The sequence below is a fragment of the Balaenoptera ricei genome, chromosome 17 (genome assembly GCF_028023285.1).
Source record: "Balaenoptera ricei isolate mBalRic1 chromosome 17, mBalRic1.hap2, whole genome shotgun sequence".
Classification (NCBI taxonomy): Eukaryota; Metazoa; Chordata; class Mammalia; order Artiodactyla; family Balaenopteridae; genus Balaenoptera; species Balaenoptera ricei.
In genome coordinates this window covers 37430094-37449787 of record NC_082655.1, presented here as the reverse complement: position 1 = coordinate 37449787, position 19694 = coordinate 37430094, and the positions used below count along the sequence as shown (strand labels likewise).

Genomic DNA, 19694 nt, shown 5'->3' with positions numbered 1-19694 from the left:
AACAATATTACCTCTTCTCATTCCTTAGTAACTCCCTCTGGAATCTAATTAGATATATGTTTGTTCTTCTTACTCAGTCCTCATATCTCTTAACATCATTTTAACTGTTTTCTTTCATTTTTCTATCTCAGATACATTCTAAATTATCTTATTGTGTTTCTTCTATTTTATTAATTTTCTCTTCAACTATATCTAATCTGCTATTTAACCTGTCCAATGAGTTTTTTACTTCAAAAACTAAATGTCATTTCTGTAGTTTCCATTTTTCTTTAAAATGTGTTCTTCGCTGATACTTTCTCATTGTTTGTTCCCCTTCATGATTGCATACTTTTGTATTTTAAACGTTTTCTACATAGCTGTTTTTTAAAAAAATATTTATTTATTTATTTGGTTGCATTGGGTCTTGGTTGTGGCAGGTGGGCTCCTTAGTTGCGGCTCGCCGGCTCCTTAGTTGTGGAGTGCAAACTCTTAGTTGCGACGTGTGTGGGATCTAGTTTCTGCACCAGGGATCGAACCCAGGCCCCCTGCCTTGGGAGCGTGGAGTCTTAACCACTGCGCCACCAGCGAAGTCCCCGTAGCTCTTTTTCTGTATTCAAATACCTTCAGTGCTTGAAAGTCTAAATTTGTTAGTTCTTTTTTCTGGCTCTTGCTCACTTACCTTCTGCAGTGCTTGCTGATTTTTTTGTTATGGGACTCATTCACAGATATTAATTTGTAGCTGTTATGTTACAATGAATTGGAGACTTTTTTCAAAGAGAAAAATTTATTCTGCATTTTGCTAGTGGCTATAAGGATATTCCTCAGCAAGAAAATCTAAAGCTCATCTGCCCCTCTTTTCTGTTGTCCCCATTTTGAGAATCCCAGTTATATTCTCCCTCATGTCACCTGCACCTGTTTTTTAATGTTCCCTTTTCAAAAGTCTTTTTAGTAATTATTTTGGTGTTTACATCCATGTTTTTAAATAACTTGGCTTTTCTTGCTCTTTCTTGATTGTTCATTTTACAGCATTATTCATTGCTGTCTAACTGTGGAAAATGATAATTGGCTAACTTTTACCCTCTTCAGCTCCCATCACACATTCCTCTGATGTACCCATACTCCCAGTAATCAAATGTATGATATTGTTGTATTATACATTTGATTAATCAATGAATTCATTTTTTTCAGAATTTACATAGTTCTGTCTGTAGATATTATTCATGGCACGGTCATGTTTATCCTATGGTTTGTTATCCTTTCCTTTATAACATTTGTTTTTCCTGTATTTAATAATTGTTTGTTGTTTCTAAGTTTTCCATGTACTTGTCACTAATTCACTATTGTCATCCTGGGTCACTTTTTTCCTGTGTTGGATCCTTTGTCTTCTGGATCCCAAAGTTTTTTTCTTGTGGTAATTCCTTCTTTTGACAAAATACATTCTTTATTGTTAACCATGTATTATTTTGGTGTCTTTAATATTTATGTGATATTAATTATAAAATATATTATTGTGGGCTCATGTGACAGCAAGCAGTTCATAGTAATTTAAATCTAATTGTAATTTTATTTCTGTATATGGATTTTAGAAAAGTCTTTTAACTTTTATGATTGAATTATGTATTCTTGAATTTAAATGAATTTTTGAACTCTATTTAAATGTGTTCAACACATTTCTTTAAAATAAAAAGGATTTGATTAATAGTCTTTCATATTTCAGGCCAAATTCTGTTTCTCACCTAGTAACATTTTGATAGAATGAGTTGTTATAAAACAAGAACACTATTCAAATTAGCTCTTGCTATATATACTCATATATCTAGATACTATATTTTTGTTAGTTTGTGGAGTTGATAGTCTCTGGCATAGTAGAGCTGTTAGAATTGTTTGAAAACTGGATATAATTTTGGGAAAGTCTTATTTTATTTTCCTTAATATAATATAGCATATTAAGCCTTTATTCTGTATACTAGTGGTATTTGAGAAATAGGAGAATTTAGGTTCTTATGAGGAATCTGCATTCTATTACAGGAAAAAATATATATTAAATTGTATTTTCCAATTGACTTCAGTTATGACCCCCCTGTTTTGCAGTCATCTTGTATTTAGCTTCTCCCCATCATTCCTTTCTGATATGTGTATTTGAGTGAATCATTGCTCACTAGCACATGCTTTGTTACATGGAAGGAGGGATTGCTTATGTTGTCTCAGCATGTTGCCTAGGAATCTATACCGATTTTGGGTTCCTGGGAGAAGTAGCAATGTAAAGTAGAACAGGAGTACACATGGCAAATTTCGTTTGAAAATTCTGTGCAAAGCTTTGAAAAAGGAGGAAATTTCTCTTTTGCTTGCTTCCTCTCCTCCATCCTTGTATCTCAATCTCTTTGTGGTTCACTTTTCATAGGACTTGGTATTAATACTAATTATACTAATTGTACTAGCTGTTTTAATTTTCTGCAATATTATAGAACAAATGGGCTTTTTTCAGCTAACCTGAGAATCTGTCTACCATTTATTGTGATTCTTTTTTCAGCTCCTACCACGTGGAAGGTACTTTTTCAGATGCTGGAGATACAGTTGAGAGCAAAACTGACTAATATCCCTTCCTTCATATTCTATACATCCTAGTGGAGCTAATACTATTTTCATCAAAAAATATATGTAGAAATGCAAAATCTTATTTATGGATATACATGACCTGCCCCACATAAATTAAGAATGGAATATTCTGCTTTAGTTAAGTTTATGTGAGCTACTTTTTATTAGAGAGGGACAAAAATGTTTTAGTTAGTAGGATGGAATTGCAACTTGTTACACTTCAGTCTTTGTGTTTCATGTCAGAATGTTAGCCTGCATTTCATCTAGGCAGCTCTCTCTCTCTGCTTCTGAACATTTAAAGCTGTAATTTAAAGTGATTTATTAAGTGGTTATAATAATGCTTCCTTTCATATCATGAGTTAGTTCTGTAATATAAACAAAAAAGGGAGATAATATTCCCTTCTCATGGCCAATATAGAAATTGCTGTTTGCCTAAAAAATAAAGTTTATTATTATTTTTTAAAGGCAAATGCACATTTAATGAGATATAATTCAAATTCCATAAAGTACATTATTTTAAAGTGCATAATTTAGTGGTTTTTAGTATATTTGCAAGGTTGTACAACAATCACCATTTTCTAATTACGGAACATTTTCATCACTCCCAAAATAACCATATATCTACTAGCAGTTATTTCCCATTCTTTCCTCCCCCCAGGCCCCAGCATCCACTGATCTACTTTTTTCTTCATGGTTTTGCCTGTTCTGGCCATTTCATGTAAGCGGAATTGTATAATATGTGGTTTTCTGTAACTGGCTTGTTTCACTTAGCATGTTTTCAAGGCTTATCCATGTTATAGCATGTATCAGTACTGCATTCCTTTTCATGGATAAATAGTTTTCCATTGTGTGATTCTACTACATTTTGCTAATCCATTCAGCAATTCATGGACATTCATGTTTTCCCACTGTTCGGCTATTGTGAATAATGCTGCTATGAAAATTTGTGTACAAGTTTTTACGTGGATATTTGATTACAGTTCTCTTGGTATATACCTAGGAATAGAATTGTTGGGTCATATTGTAACTGTATATTTTGCTTTCTGAGGAAATGCCAGACTGTTTTCCAAATTATTTGCACTATTTTATGTTCCCACCAGCAATGTATGAAGGTTTGAATTCCTCCACATCATTGGCAACACTTAACTGTTGTTCATCTTTTTTATTATGGCTCTCCTACTAATTGGTGTAAAGTGACATCAAGCTTATTATTTTTAGGAGGAATGTAACAATTTAAAAATCTTGTTTTTTAGGTGCCGTACTTCTTTGTAATGTACAAGGACTAGCAGTTAATATTGACCCTATCTTATACACCTGGCTCATTTATCAACCTCAGAAGCGAACCAGTAAACATATGCAGCAGGTGAGAAATTTTTATAATTCTCTAAATAATTTTTTTTCTTATTTGTTAGAGTTATATATTTCTTCTGTTGATTTTGTTTATGGAGGAACCAGAATTCTTCTACCCCTTTCAAGCAATTATACTCTTTAATTTCTGTACAAGAAATTACAGTTCAAAGTAGAGTTGCATTGATTGTTAAAGGGACTTGGTCTACAATTGCTTGTAAAGCAGATACTTTAGAGAGACTAGGTTAGGTAGTCCTATTTTACTGGCTTATTTTCCCTCATAGTGCCTACATGTTTGTTCTCAGAGTGTCCAATACATAATAATTGCTTAGGAAATGTTAGCTTTCATTTTCATTATCTCTACATTTCTTCTTCATCTGTAGGTTTATTCAACAAACATGCATTGAGTGTGCCTAACTCTGGTATTGGGATGGTTGGTGCAAAATACTTGGGATATGTGTGTGTTTAAAGGGGTCTAAATTACAAAGCAAAAGGAGCTAATTATAGTCTCCTGAATACTTACGTGTAATTCTCTATGTAGGTGATGATACTTAAATGTAATTCTGACAGATGGGTTTTATTATTCCCATTTTAAAGATGAAGAAACTGATGCTTATTGAGATTAACTTACCTATTTTCACACATCTAGTATATCTCAGAACTAAGAATTTTTGAGGCCAAATTTATGTGATATTGAATTGCATTTTCCCATTGACTTAATTGTAATTTTGTAACATTCTACTTGGAATAGCTTTGTATTTTTTTTCTGAGGTAACTTAAAGCTAATTTATAGGAGAAAAGTGTATAATTTTATATTTACATAAGAATATAAAAATTAACTAAAAAAGTGCAACCCGTGTCTCAAGGAGCATCTTTTTAAAAGTTTTTCTTCATGTTGTCCTAATTTCATTTGAAACTTCTGCCATCCCTTCTCCATTTCATGCTTCCTTTTATCAAATACTTACAGAATACAGTGCAGTATGCTAGGTACTGGAGCTATAGAAACAGAAATCGTGGTTGAGAATATCCCTTCCTCTAGAGGTATTTAGTGTATTTGATAATGTGAAGGAATATAGTAGTAATGCCATTCTTGGTACCTCCCTTGGTATCCATAGGGGATTGGTTCCAGTCCTCCCTCCCCTGTGGATACCAAAATCCACAATGCTTAGGTCCCTTGGTGTAGTACAGTTGGCCCTCTGTATCCTTGGGTTCCAGATCAACAGAGGGCTGACTGTAATTGCTATGTTAGATGTATTTACAGGAGTATATGAAAACATAAAAGGAAACATTCTCATGATCAGGTGAGGATGGATGTTAGAAGGAGGAATTGACAATTGAGCTGAGCATCATAAAAGTAAGCCAGACAAGGAAGATTGTTCTAGACTAAACTGTGAGCAGAGGCAGAGACGATGGAGTAACTTGGCAAGAAAGGGACCTTCAGTGTTTCCAGGCTAGAGCCAAGTGTTCTTATAGAGACTGGTAGAAATTGAAAGCCAATTCATAAAAGATTTTATTTGTAATGGTAAGTGTTTGAGACTTTATCCCAAAGGGTACAGAGGAAGTATAGGAAACTAATATAAATAGACTTGGATTTTAGAAAGTTTAACACAATATGGAGTATGAGTAATGGAGAAGTTAGGACTAATGGCAGGGACAATTTGAGAAAAATTTAGTTGTAAATTTTTTTTCTTACTGAGATATAATTGATATATAACAGTATATTAATTTCAGGTAGCAACATAACAATCCAATATTTGTATATATTGCAAAATCACCACTATAAGTCTAGTTAACATCCATCACCACGCATAGTTAAATAATTTTTTCCCTTGTGTTGAGAAAAGATTTACTCTCCTAGTGACTTGCAAATATACAGTACATATTACTAACAATAGTCATCATATCGTACACTACATTTTATAACTGGAAGTTAGTACTTTGCCTTTACCCATTACACACCCCCCTCCCCCAATCCCCCTGTCTCTGGCAAACACCCTCTCTTCTCTGTATGTAGAGTTTGATGTTTGGGGTTTTTGGGGTTTTGTTTTGTTTAGATTCCACATATAAATGCGGTATTTGTCTTTCTTTGTTTGACATAGCAGAATGGCCTCAAGGTCCATCCATGTTGTCACAAATAGCAAGATTTTCTTATTTTTTAGGGCTGAATGATATTTCATTGTATTAGAAATTTTTCATTGGTTATTTTATAAGTGATGCAGTTATCTCCAGTACACCATAGATATCCCTGAATTTCAGGTAGCGTTCTAGCAGCTTAAGTAAATTATACATTTGTTTGATTGATACCAAGTACCTTCAAAGATTTTGATTTTTTATTTTATTTTTATTATATTGGTTCATAAGTATTTTTAAGTTAAATATAAATATTTCTCTAAGTTCAAAACTAGTAGTTTCATTTAAAAGATAAACTAACAAATACCCATAATCCTAATCATTCAGTTACAAATAATATTGGGATCAATATCTTCGTATTTGCATTTTTCTTTAATTATTCACTTAGAATATATTTTTAGAAGTATAACTAGTAACTTTAGGCATGTGGTTTAGCATATTTTAAGGCCTTTGTAATATTGCCAGTTTGATTCCAGAATTGGTGTACAGTTTATATTTTCGTCAGCACTTCATAGTATTACTATTTTGCTACAGTTCAGCATATCTCAAAAATATGCTTTGAAAATGCCTTTAATCTACTATTTCAGTTCTACATTTTCTCCAACATGGAAAATTGAGAGTATAGTTGAACCCTATGACCTTATTGCCCAGTTTCAATACCTGTCAACCCATAACTAATCATCTTCACTTTTAAAATCTGTTGTGTGAAAAAAGCCTAGTATTCAGTAGTGGTGAAAATGTAGAAAATGGATGAACTCATATACTACTGTTGTGAGTGAAAATTAATAAACTTGTCAGTGTCTAATAAAATTACACATGACTGTAGCCTATGACCCCAAAATTCCACTTTTTGATAGAGCTGTGTTCTTACAGTGACATTCATATGAGCCTAAGGAGTCATGTATAAGCCTGTCCCTGCAGAATTCTTTGCAATGGTGTAAAATTGGAGACAACCTAAATGACTGTCTCTAACAAAGTAGATAAATAAAGCATGGCACGTTAACATGATGTATTTTTTTCTGTTAAAAATTATTCAATAGGTTTTAGTATGGAAGTCTCAAAATTCTATTTAACGCAAAAATCAATTTCCCAAGGACATATGCAATATGAGAGTACTTATATTTTTCCCAAACCACCCTGCATATATTACATATTATATATTATCACATATCACATATTATATATAGTATATATTATATATAAACTATATATATGACATATGTGTAAGTTAATATGGGTGTAAAATATTAAAGGATTGTATCAATATCATAATAGTGATTGACTCTGGGAGGAATGGGCAGTTAGCAGTCAGAGGGGATTTTAGCTTTATCTGTAATATTTTACTTTTCTCCTTAAAAAAAGCAAATATGATAAATCGTTAATTGCCAGTAATTATTGGTTATAATGAAAATATGGATGTTCTTTTATTCTTCATAATTTCCTATATTTTTACATTTATTAAATTAATAATAAAGGAAAATTTTATAGGAAGAGGGACAAAAGGCTTTTTAGGTATTTTGGGACCACGGGATATTGATGGGGCAACAATAGGGCAGATATGGGACTAGGGTACAATGGAAATTTGGGGGAATATCCCGTACCAGAAGGCAGAAGAATGTAAGCAGAGCAACAGGTGGTTGCTAAAAATAAATGCTCCTTCTTTTGATATTTTTGACTGGGGTAGTCATATTTCCAAAAAAAGTGGTGGGAATCACTCATCTTTTACTCTTTTTCCAGTATCTCTTCATGCCTGACATATAGGAACTATATTAGCAATCATTCAGCAAATATTTATGAAGGGTCTCTATTGCTCACTGTTAAAGGTATTTTGGATACAGCCGTGTAGAGACATGTAAGAGCCTTGCTCTCTTGTTAGAAAGGGTTTTTATTTGGCCTTTTACTGTATTTTTACCGATGTGAAAATGCACTCAGAGTCTCAACCACCAAAAGAAAGATTTGTTTGTTTGTTGCTGGGTATTTCCAATATCATATCTTCCATCAATCTCATCTTTCACCTATTGTGCATGAATTAAATATCACACTATACAGCACGGAATTTTTCTGTAATTACATATTATATATTAATTTTGATTCTAAACTTGATCCTAACTTCTTTGAGTGCTTCATTAATTCCAGGTTTATAAGTGATGTCCAGGAAATTCAAGGGATTATGGAATCACTAAGTGTTAGAGCATAAAGGGATTTTCTAGTAGACATCTCCACCCCCTTGTTTTATAGATGAGCAAGTTTAAATTAGACTCAGCATTTCTTATCTAGCTCTTAAATATTATTTCCTATTTAGATTTGTAAAAATATTATCAGTTTGACTAAATACTTAACATGAAAGCAGATATTCTGCGTTGTGGTGTTTCCCACAATATATTTAATCCTTCATTTTCTCATTATCAGTTTTCTTGTCCTTTTACTCACCATAGGGAATAACTTGTAAAATAATTTGGCTTTTTTTCCATTATAGTATATGGTTATATAATGTAACTATGTTCTCATTGAAATATTTATTCATAATTTAAATAATATTAAATAGTTATCATAAGTTGGGTGAAACTTAAAGTTGGATCTATAAAAGTGTGGATGTTGTAGACCACACTCCAGCCTAACCAACCCCCTCCAGATTCACCATCTGATGCAGCTGTATCACAGTTATCATCTGTTGTTTCCCAAGCTGCAATTTCCTCCTCAATTTGTGGCTAAAACCCAACATTTGATGATTGTTTTCCACTCAGTTCAACATTGATCTTTGATCCTGAAGCAAACTTAAAAATAACTTTTTTTTTTTTGGCCAAAAATCTGACAAGATTGTATTGGGCGTCATCAGCAGTAACATCAGACTTTATTTCAGTGAATAAAGATGAAACAGCTGCTTTATTGTCCAGCTCAGCACTCATGCATTCAATATAGGATCGTAATGTTTTCCAGCTTTCTCTAACTATAGATATTTTTCTGTGCTTTCTAAATATGCTGTGGATATCACTTTGTCAGACACAATATAGAGATTTTCAGCAATTCTCAAAAAAAATTGGATTGTCCATATTAACATGTACCTAATCAGTTTATAGAAGTACTTCCCTAAAATATCATTTTATAAGGATAACTTTTCATTTACTAGTGATCATAATTTTCAAAGTTAATTTTACTTTTGATTTGCCTCTAACATGTTACCTTTATACTTCTTACTAAAATTTATGTTAAACTTTATTTCCAAGCTCTCTTGGTTTTCGCACAGAATTCTAATTTAAAATTGAAATTGTTAAATGTTCCTGTGTGAGTGTGTGTGAGAGACAGTGACCAAGAGGGAGGGCAAGAGAGATTGATTGATTCATTGATTTAAAATAATAAAGCCCATGTATAGCATGGGGTATGTAGTCAATTATAATATCTTTGTATGGTGACAGATGATAACTAGACATATCATGGTGATCATTTTGTAATGTACAGAAATATCAAATCACTGTGTCATGCACTTGGAACTAACATAAAGATGTACCTCAATTATACCTCAATTGAAAACAAAATATGTAGACACTGGGGGAAAATGTATCAAAATGCTAATGATGGTTATCTTTGGGTGGATGGGGATTATGGGTGATTATTAACTAAAAAACAATAAAGCCTCAACCACAACATGTGATGGACTTTCTTCAGTGATGCTATGTTTAACCTTCTCTGCTTAAGAAATAGTAAATAATTCAGTTTTTCATTTGACTCTCTCCAGCAGCCTGTGATAGCTGTTCCTCTTGTTATGCCAATTAGCAGAAGGAAGGAGGATGAGGTGTCTGTTGGAAGTGCGCCCTTGGCAAAGCAACAATCATATCAGGCCTCTGAATATGCCAGCAGCCCTATAAAAACAAAAACAATAACAGGTATGTGTCAAGAATTCTAAAGGGTCTGTGATTTCACCCTACCTCTAAGCTAAGCAGTTATCCAGGCCATAATTTCGTGAATGCTGCCCAGAGGCACAAGAATCCTGGAATGGAGACAAAGGACTTTATATAATCTATAACATTAGCGGTTACCGAAGTATTAGCATTTTTTTGTGTCCCTGCCCTAAGCCTAATTCCTACAGGGTGGCACAAAGAGGGCCAAGTGATACCTGTATACAGTGGATTATATTACAGGAGAGGAACCTGAACCTTTATAATGGGTAGAAATTATGCCTGCCATTTTCTCCAGTGGGAGGCCCTATATGTACCTTAAAAGATTGTAAGCAAACCTGCTCTTTGTTCAGAAGGAAGACAATATCTTTGTCTTCTGAGGCTGTACACTGTACAGATATCCTTGAAAATAACATTGGGAACAAAGGCATTGACTGCCTCTACTTGTAAGACAGGCAAAAACACAAGAGACCCATGGAGAATCATCTCCCAATAATATCATTATGTTCCTGCTTAAAGTGAATTCTTGCAATCCACCCTACATCTCAATCTTCTTTCCTCCCCCTTCTCTTTGTTAGCTAGATCACCTATGCAAATATAAAACATAAATATTCTTCCATAAAACAATTTTTTATTTCCTTTTGTATAATTTAAAAACCCACTTTTTAAAAATTGTTTTATTTATTTAAAAAAAATTTTTTTAACATCTTTATTGGAGTATAATTGCTTTACAATGGTGTGTTAGTTTCTGCTTTATAATAAAGTGAATCAGTTATACATATGCATATGTCCCCATATCTCTTCCCTCTTGCGTCTCCCTCCCTCCCGCCCTCCCTATCCCACCCCTCTAGGTGGTCATAAAGCACCGAGCTGATCTCCCTGTGCTATGCGGCTGCTTCCCACTAGCTATCTGTTTTACATTTGATAGTGTATATATGTCCATGCCACTCTCTCACTTTGTCCCAGCTTACCCTTCTCCCTCCCCATATCCTCAAGTCCATTCTCTAGTAGGTCTGTGTCTTTATTCCCGTCTTGCCCCTAGGTTCTTCATGACCATTTTTTTTTTTTAGATTCCATAGATATGGGTTAGCATATGGTATTTGTTTTTCTCTTTCTGACTTACTTCACTCTGTATGACAGACTCTAGATCCATCCACCTCACTACAAATAACTCAATTTCGTTTCCTTTTTATGGCTGAGTAATATTCCATTGTATACATGTGCCACATCTTCTTTATCCATTCATCTGTTGATGGACTAAGATCAGGAACAAGACAAGGTTGCCCACTCTCACCACTATTATTCAACATAGTTTTGGAAGTTTTAGCCACAGCAGTCAGAAAAGAAAAAGATACAAAAGGAATCCAAATCGGAAAAAAAGAAGTAAAAAACCCACTTTATGATTTCATTTTAAGTAGTGTTTTAAATTTCTAATGTTTTCCCTTAGATATTCAGCTTTATTCCATATAACTCATATATCCCCAACCATATTAAAAAAGGTTTTATTTTTTCAGTAACTCGAAAACACTTATTGAATATCTATAATGGGCAAGACTCTGCTGTAAGTAATTTTGAGGGTAGGAATATTAATAAGACATGATCCCTGCCCTTAAGGAATTTAAAATATGATCATATACACAAGGAAGTTAAAGCTAACATTTGTGGTTTAGAGGAAAAGTTAGTTTCCTTATCATATTTAAAAACAACAGCAGTAAAAATGCTAACATACATTTTTGTGGAGTTTTATACATAACTATTATTCTGTGTTCTATTACTTTTCTTAAAATAGGATGTTAGTTTATTTTGTGGAATCATTAGACTTCCACCTGTCAGTATCCACAAGCCTTTTGATATGTTGAGATTTTCTTTACCAATTGATAAAAATGCTTTTGCTTATTTTTTGTATCATAGGAAGATGATCTGTAACTTGTATTGATTTTTTAATATAAAATTAGATACTTCATTTAGAGACCATGCTAAGTTTCAGACTTTAGATCTCTTGAACTGGTAGGTTACATAATGGTTTATAAATATCACCTCTTAATAAGATAAAATAAATGTCCACTAAGTATCAATTGATAAAAATAAGTTTAATTTTATATGATATTAACCACATATTCTGACCTCCTGCTTTACTATTTAGTCCAGTTTTTTAAATCACACTTGATAATTGATGTAAAGTAATTGTTAAGGATGAGTAAAGATGACAGAAAATACTTATTTAAATGAAATTACATGACAGAACTATGTAGAAAATATCATAGATTTTAGAATGCATTTGCTATATGCATGGAGAAGTTTTATAGATAAATTCACATCTCATATTCGTTACCTATCAATTCATGAATGATATCGGTTAATATCTGAGATTTATTTTGCTTTCATATACTTTCCCACTTAATTATAAGAAATTAATATTTTATTTTGAAGAAATTAAGAAAAACCCCAAACATAATTTCTCATCAGTAATTATTACTTTATAGATAATCTAAAAACATAAACACATTATTCTTCTTTTAAAATTTTATTTTTTTAGTTTTTAAATTTTATTGGAGTATAGTTGATTTAAAATGTTATATTATTTTCAGGTGTACAGCATAGTGATTCAATTATACATATACATATATTCATTTTTTTTTAGATTCTTTTCCCATATAGGTTATTACAGAATGTTGAATACAGTTCCCTGCGCCATACAGTAGGTCCTTGTTGGTTATCTATTTTATATATAGTAGTGTGTGTGTGTGTGTGTGTGTGTGTGTGTGTGTGTGTGTGTGTTAATCCCAAGCTCCTGATTTATCCCAACCCCCCCACATTTCCCCTTTGGTAATCATAAGTTTGTTTTTGAAATCTGAGTCTGTTTCTGTTTTGTAAATAAGTTCATTTATATCATTTTTCAAAATTAGATTCCACATATGAGTGATATCATATGATATTTGTCTTTGTCTGTCTGACTTACTTCACTCAGTATGATAATCTCCAGGTCCATCCATGTTGCTGCAAATGGCATTATTTTGTTCTTTTTTATGGCTAATATTCCATTTTAAATATGTACCACATCTTTATCCATTTCTCTATTGATGGACATTTAGGTTGTTTTCATGTCCTTGCTATTGTAAATAGTGCTGCAGTGAACATTGGGGTGCATGTATCTTTTCGAATTATGGTTTTCTCTGGATACATGCCCAGGAATGAGATTTCTGAATCATATGGTATCAGCTCACACTGGTCAGAATGGCCACCATGAAAAAGTCTACAAACAATAAATGCTGGAGAGGGTGTGGAGAAAGGCAAACGCTGCTACACTATTGGTAGGAATGTAAATTGGTACAGCCACTATGGAGAACAGTATGGAGGTTTCTTAAAAAACTAAAAATAGAACTAACATATGATCCAGCAAACAACACATTATTCTTTATTTCAAATTACAAATGTGAACTGTAGTTCTTTGCATTTGAGTTGTGGATATTTGCTTTTTCCGTCTTTAGTGTTTCCCCATCTCTAGAACCCTTAGGTTATATATCCTGTAGGTATTTTCCTTATAGGTGAGGATGTCTATGTATCACCAGATATTTACTCAAGCTAGCATAACAATGAACAGTTATCAAACTGATGCCTGTGCTTGCTTGTTTTTGGACTGTGGGCATTTGTAGAAAGTAAAAATCCCTGGGTATAACATTTCTTCTTTATGACCAATGTATCTTGCCCCTTGGATGCCACCATTTTCACTTCTTTGGAAAGCTTGTTGGTATTGTTCTCTCTTTTCTTGAGAATGCTCTGTACTAATCATTTTCTTTATTTAGAATTATGTTTCAAAATTTTCTGTTTTATTTTTAATTAGAGTATACAGTTCCTGTTTTAGTTTTAATTTAAAAATGCTTTATGAGTCCTTTGAATTTGTATCTACTTCTAAATGTGGTTATCACTATTTTAATTATTACTTACATTGTATCATAAGCTATAATGAATTTGGTAAGGTATTCGTAGTCTTTCACAAACCTTTTTTCTTGTTGTTTTTTACTTTTACCATCTTAATCTTTTTAAGTGTATAGTTCAATTGTGTTAAGTATACAGATGGTCCCCAACTCATCATGGTTTGACTTACAGATTTTCGACTTTATGATGGTGTGAAAGCAATATGCATTCAGTAGAAGCCATACTTCGAATTTGAATTTTGATCTTTTCCCAGGCTAGCGATATGAGGTGGGATTCTCTGGTGATGCTGGGCAGGGGCAGTGAGCCACAGCTTTCAGTCAACCATGCAACCACGAGGGTAAACAACCAAAACACTCACAACCATACGACCATTTTGTTTTTTACTCTCAGTACAGTATTCAGTAAGTTACATGAGTTATTCAACTATGTAGTATAAAATAGGCTTTGTGTTTGATTATTTTGCCCAACTGTAGGCTAATGTAAGTGTTCTGAGCACATTTAAGGTAGGTTAGGCTAAGCTCTGAAGTTCAGTAGGTTAGGTGTATTAAATGCATTTTCAACTTAAGATATTTTCACTTTATGATGGGTTTATCAGGACATAACCCATTTTAAGTTGAGGAGGATGTGTATTCACATTGTTGTGAAATGCACGTTTTAATTTTTTAACTGAATTTTACAAGTGGAGATATGTGTTAATTTATGCTTGAATTCTTATTAAAATAATTTTTAGTTTTTATATTCTCAACCTAAGGTCCAAAGTTAGTCTTAAGTTCATCGCCAAGTTATGTAGTAGTACTGGCACATGAAGACTGAGGCTTGGCGATATTGCACTGGGCTTGATTTTGCTTTTTAATTATTCATCAAGAAGCAGACATCCTCTTCCAATCTCAATTAACCAATCTTAAGTAGCTGGCTGCAGGGGGAACATGTGCTTGATGGCTGGAAATGTGTTGACTGCAGAACAGCGCTATTTCAGTGATATAGGCACGTAGGGCAGGCCAAGCCAGAATAAAAGCATGTTTCACATGAAGATAATGTATTATCACAAAATTCTAAATGATCTTCTAGAGAATCTATATATCCTTCAAAACAAGGAACCCACTAAAAACTATGACATTTGTTTACCCTATGTTTTGGAAATATTATGAACATTAAATTGGAACTCTTGATGAAAATGTCTGTAATGGAGATGAAAACTTTAAAAAGCAGGATCCTTCATAAATGATATCTCTTTAAAAAATACTAGCCATTTTTATCTTACATGTTTATATATTACCTCTTAAGTCTAAAGCACTGTAAGTACACAGTTGAAATAATAGAAGGCCTTTTAATTTGATTCCTTAAATAATACCAAGATAATAGTAAATGAAGACCTGATAATTGATGATGTAAATTTTAGTAGATAATGCCACAAATTAAACGTATAGAACTTTAGCTTCTGACTGTGATGGAGGAACAGGGACTAGATTTATATTCCTGTTGTAAATAACTAATAAACTGGTCAAAATATATGGGAGAACAAAAAAAGTTTCTAGACATTGGGCAGTAGGCAGTGCAGTACTGTGATCCCTCATAGAAGGGAAACAAATGAGTTGAGCCCTAGGATTATCCTGGCTTTTTGGCTGAAGGCACATTCCAGACCACAGAGCAGGGTGGGATGTATCAAGCTGAACTCAGCTGTCTTGCTGAATTGAGGTTTAGGGAAGCAAAGGGATTGAAGTATATGGAGGCAGAGATGACTGGAAATTATGGGGCAGAGTTTCAGAGAGAGAAAACTATGCAGCAAAAGAGCTTCAGAGATCAGCGATAGATTTCTCCTTGAGTATTTGCTGAATAGTAAGCTGTGCCTGAATAGGATGAGACTCCACAAAGTTGGGTAAAGGATGACCAAGGACCTATGGTCTGAATGAGTCCCAGAGCTCACACATGGCTAAAAGGCATTCAGGTTCCCACTGTGCTTAGTTTACAATTCCAACTGACCATTCGGGACATTCAGTAAAGACCCCAAAAAGATGACACGTCAATATTGGAGCTAAACTTTCCATAGAGTAAAGCCTACCTACACTCACCTTAAACACACTTTAAAAAAGCCTCTGAAGAAACCAAAACAGTGAGTGAGTTTACTGCTGGCCAAATGAAGCCCAGTGCTATTAAGAGGAATACAAAAAGATCCAGATATGTAACAACTTAAAAATCACAGTGTCAAGCATCCAACCCAAAACTATTAGAGATGCAAAGAAGCAGGCAACTTTGACAAGGAGGAAAACTAGCAATAGAAATAAACTGAGAAATGACAGATGATAGCATTAGCAGGTATATTAAATACTTGTACATTAAAACAGGTACTATAACTGTTCAGATGCTTGAGGAAAGATGAATACAATTTGGAGAGAAATAGAAGATATAAAAAGGAACCATGCCCAACTCCAGAGATGAAAAATATAATATCTGATATCAGAAAATCACTGGGTGGAATTAGCAGGAAAGTAGACATTGCAGAAGAAGAAATAATAAACTTGAAGACATAGCAATAGAAACTTGCCAAATTGAAGCACAAAAAGAATAAAGGGGAAAAATGTACAGAGCTTTAGTGAACTGTCAGATGATAATTAAGGTAGTCACAGTAGATCTCACTAAAAGTTCATATTTGACTAGATACTTGAAGCAGGTGAGGGAGTGAGGCATGTGGATATCTGTAGAAAAATCATGTGGGATTATATGTATGTCTAGGAAATTAGACATACATATAATCCCACATACCCCTTCACTTAATAGTTAAGGAGATTGAGTCTTTAAGAGGTCAAGCAACTTACCCAAGGTTAGAAAATATTTAATGGTACTTTTTAAAAATGAAAGTTCCAGGTTATAGTAGTCATTTTGTGATTATTAGCTGCCTCTTTCATTCCTTAATGGCATAGCCAGCCCTAAAATGAGGTCTATGTAAAAATTCCTCTCTAAAACCTAATATATAACCAGCCAACTTCAGAGTGTCTTTTTTTGTCAAAGGAATTGTTCTAAATTTTCAACCCAGTTCCATTGGACTAAGCTAGTTAAGAATTTTGTGTCAGAGCTACCAACTGGATATACCGGGAAACAACTCCCCTCTGTGATGAGCATGGAGGTTCTGCCTGGCTTTAATTGGGTGTCACTTCAGTGGTGCAGTTCCTGGCATAAACTCCAAAGTGAAACACTACTCCTGACATGTTTTTTCTTCCCTGATATGTCCTTAAATATATCCTGGAGTCATTCATGCTTCCAACAAAATTAAATTAAATATTTATGATGTTTCAGATATTTAAAATTTTTGTCCAGCATATGGAAATTCTATTTTATTTAGTTCTCAAAGAGACTTAAATATGAAAAATCCTGAAATTTTAAAAAGCACTTTGTTACTTTGTTTATGTTACAGATAGTGAAAGTTTTCAGACTTCCTTTTTTTAAAGAATCTTTCTTTTGACAATGAACTTGGGCTATTATGTCGAATATTTCTAATTATGTTTTTTTCCTGACCTGATTTCAAAATATAGTATTTTTAAACTAAGCAAGAAGTCAGTAATTTAACTGTAATTTTTAAGATTGTATTAAGTTTGGCTGAAGATATCAGAAAACCCTCAATAACAGTGATTTAAACAAGATTGAATTTTTTTTTTTGAAAATATATGGAAATAATATAATTTATCAAGGACTTGTATCCAAAATATATACGGGACTCTCAAAATTCAATAATTAGAAAACAGACAACCCATTAAAAAATTTAACAAAATTTTTGAACAAGCACTATACCAGTAAAGTTATATGTATGGTAAATAAGCACAGAAAAAGACGCTCAACATCAGTAGTCACCAGGGAAATGAAAATCAAAAGCACAATGAGATACCACTACACACCCTCCAGAACAGACAAATTTAAGAAGACTGACCATACCCAACACTGGTGAGGATATACAGCACCTAGAGGTGTCATATACTGCTGGTAGAACTGTAGCATAACAAAGTCATTTAGAAAAACAGTTTGGTAGTCTCTCAAAAAATTAAACATATATCTACTTATGATATCCTTTCAGTATTTACCTAAGAGAAGTGAAAGCATGTGTCCATACAAAGACTCATACTTAAATGTTCATAGCGGCTTTTAAAAAAAAAAACAACAAAAAAAACCAAGATTGAATTTTATGTCTCTCATGTGAAAGCTTTGAGTAGGCACCCAGAGGTGTTAAGTTTCTCTAATATCAGGTACTTTCTTATTCCCCATGGGTGGCCTGTGTTGCCAGGCCTGCCTTATGGTCCACAATGGATGCTTCAGCCATTTATCATATCTGCATTTCGATGAGTGGAAAATGAGTAAAGAGGACTCTTTTATTTCTTTAAATATTGTACAGAAGTTGCACCCTTCACTTTTGCTTCACTTCTTTTGGCCAGAAACTCATCACATGATCATATGTAGCTATGCAGGGGTCTCAGGATGGTAGTCTCTATTCTTGAAGGCCACACACCTGGCCAAAACGTGTGGCTTTTAACTAAGAAAAAAGGGGAGGATAGATATTAGAGGTTATTTAGCTGTCTTTGCCACAATAACTTAAAATAGAATGTTACAGGCTGAGTTTTAGAAGAGAAATAGGAAATAAACATTTTTCTTTTAGTGGGGATGTCAGAAGACATAGCTGGTAAAAGTATTTTCATGTCTGAGGTGTGGTTTAGGTTTTTCTCAATGAGAGATAACAGGTTTGGGAGTCATCACCGTATGAATTGTAGTCAAAGCCACAGAGTGCATAATCTCTCAGGGATACCATGCACAGCAAGATGAGAAGAAAGCCCCAAATTAAATTCTGAGCAACTTTTCATTAAAGAGTAAGGAGTAGGAGCCAATGGAGAAGATTGAGAAGCTTCATTCTGAGAAGTAGGCAACAAAAGAACGTATGATATATATATATGACACAAATGAAAAGTTTCAAAGAGGGTGTCTAACTGCATGATATGCTGTAAAGTCATCAAGAACAATGAGGCTGAAAAACTTTAATTGGCCAAGGTCAGTTGGCCAGAGGAGCTTTGGTTGTTAGGGGATGAATGGGAGTTGAGCATGTAGGGATAGCCTCTGTATACCACTCTTTCAGGAAATTGGACTGTGCAGAAACTTGGGTATGTCAGTAGTTACAGTGAAGCAAACAGGAGTGAAGAAAAAATTAGAGCAACAGTAAAGTTTGGAATAATTTATATAGTGAGATCACAGGTCAGGTAGAATGTAAGATCTTTTAAACAGATATAAGATTTAACAGATAATTGCCACTTCCTCTGAGAGAGAAGTAAGAAGATAAAGTATATACCATTATATGTCAGTTTAGTTAATTTTCTCTCCACAAACAAGTATTTATGCAGGATAAGTATTGTTATCTTTGCACTACTGCAGAGAATGTAAGAGATTAGGAAATGTATAATTTTTTCAAGTCAAGCTCCTTGTTTTTCACATACAACGAATATGTTCCTTATACGAAAACAGGACATGACATTACACTTTACCTTCAGTTTTTTTTTAATCAGTTTAATATATTACTCCAAGTTTGAAATTTCTTCATCTTAAAAAAAAAATCATTCTATCCAAGGCAGTATAACTTGTAGGATGGTTTTTTAAGGAGGGAGATTTCCAATTTTTGCTAGTAATATTTGCTCCTGAAGGCACTGATGTATTTTGGATTCTAACTTTTTAATAATTGTGGATTATAAGTAAAATGGGTCATACCAATATAGTTATCCATCTAAAAATGTTTAAGCAATCCTTAATTTGATTAAGCTTGAATGTTGAGCAGGTATGTTCCTAATT

The 19694-nt window shown here is 33.5% G+C and overlaps 1 protein-coding gene across 11 annotated transcripts in view; it reads left to right on the top strand.

Annotated features, from left to right (window-relative positions):
• VPS13B (vacuolar protein sorting 13 homolog B) overlaps positions 1–19694 on the top strand; it is a 766991-nt gene that overhangs the window by 306559 nt on the left and 440738 nt on the right. For 10 of the 11 annotated variants that reach the window (XM_059902238.1, XM_059902241.1, XM_059902233.1 and 7 more), the window contains exons 20-21: positions 3828–3937; positions 9785–9932. In XM_059902238.1, the coding sequence (XP_059758221.1) occupies positions 3828–3937; positions 9785–9932 (258 nt within the window). The remainder of the gene's footprint in view (positions 1–3827; positions 3938–9784; positions 9933–19694) is intronic. The other variant, XM_059902239.1, reaches the window with a different exon arrangement.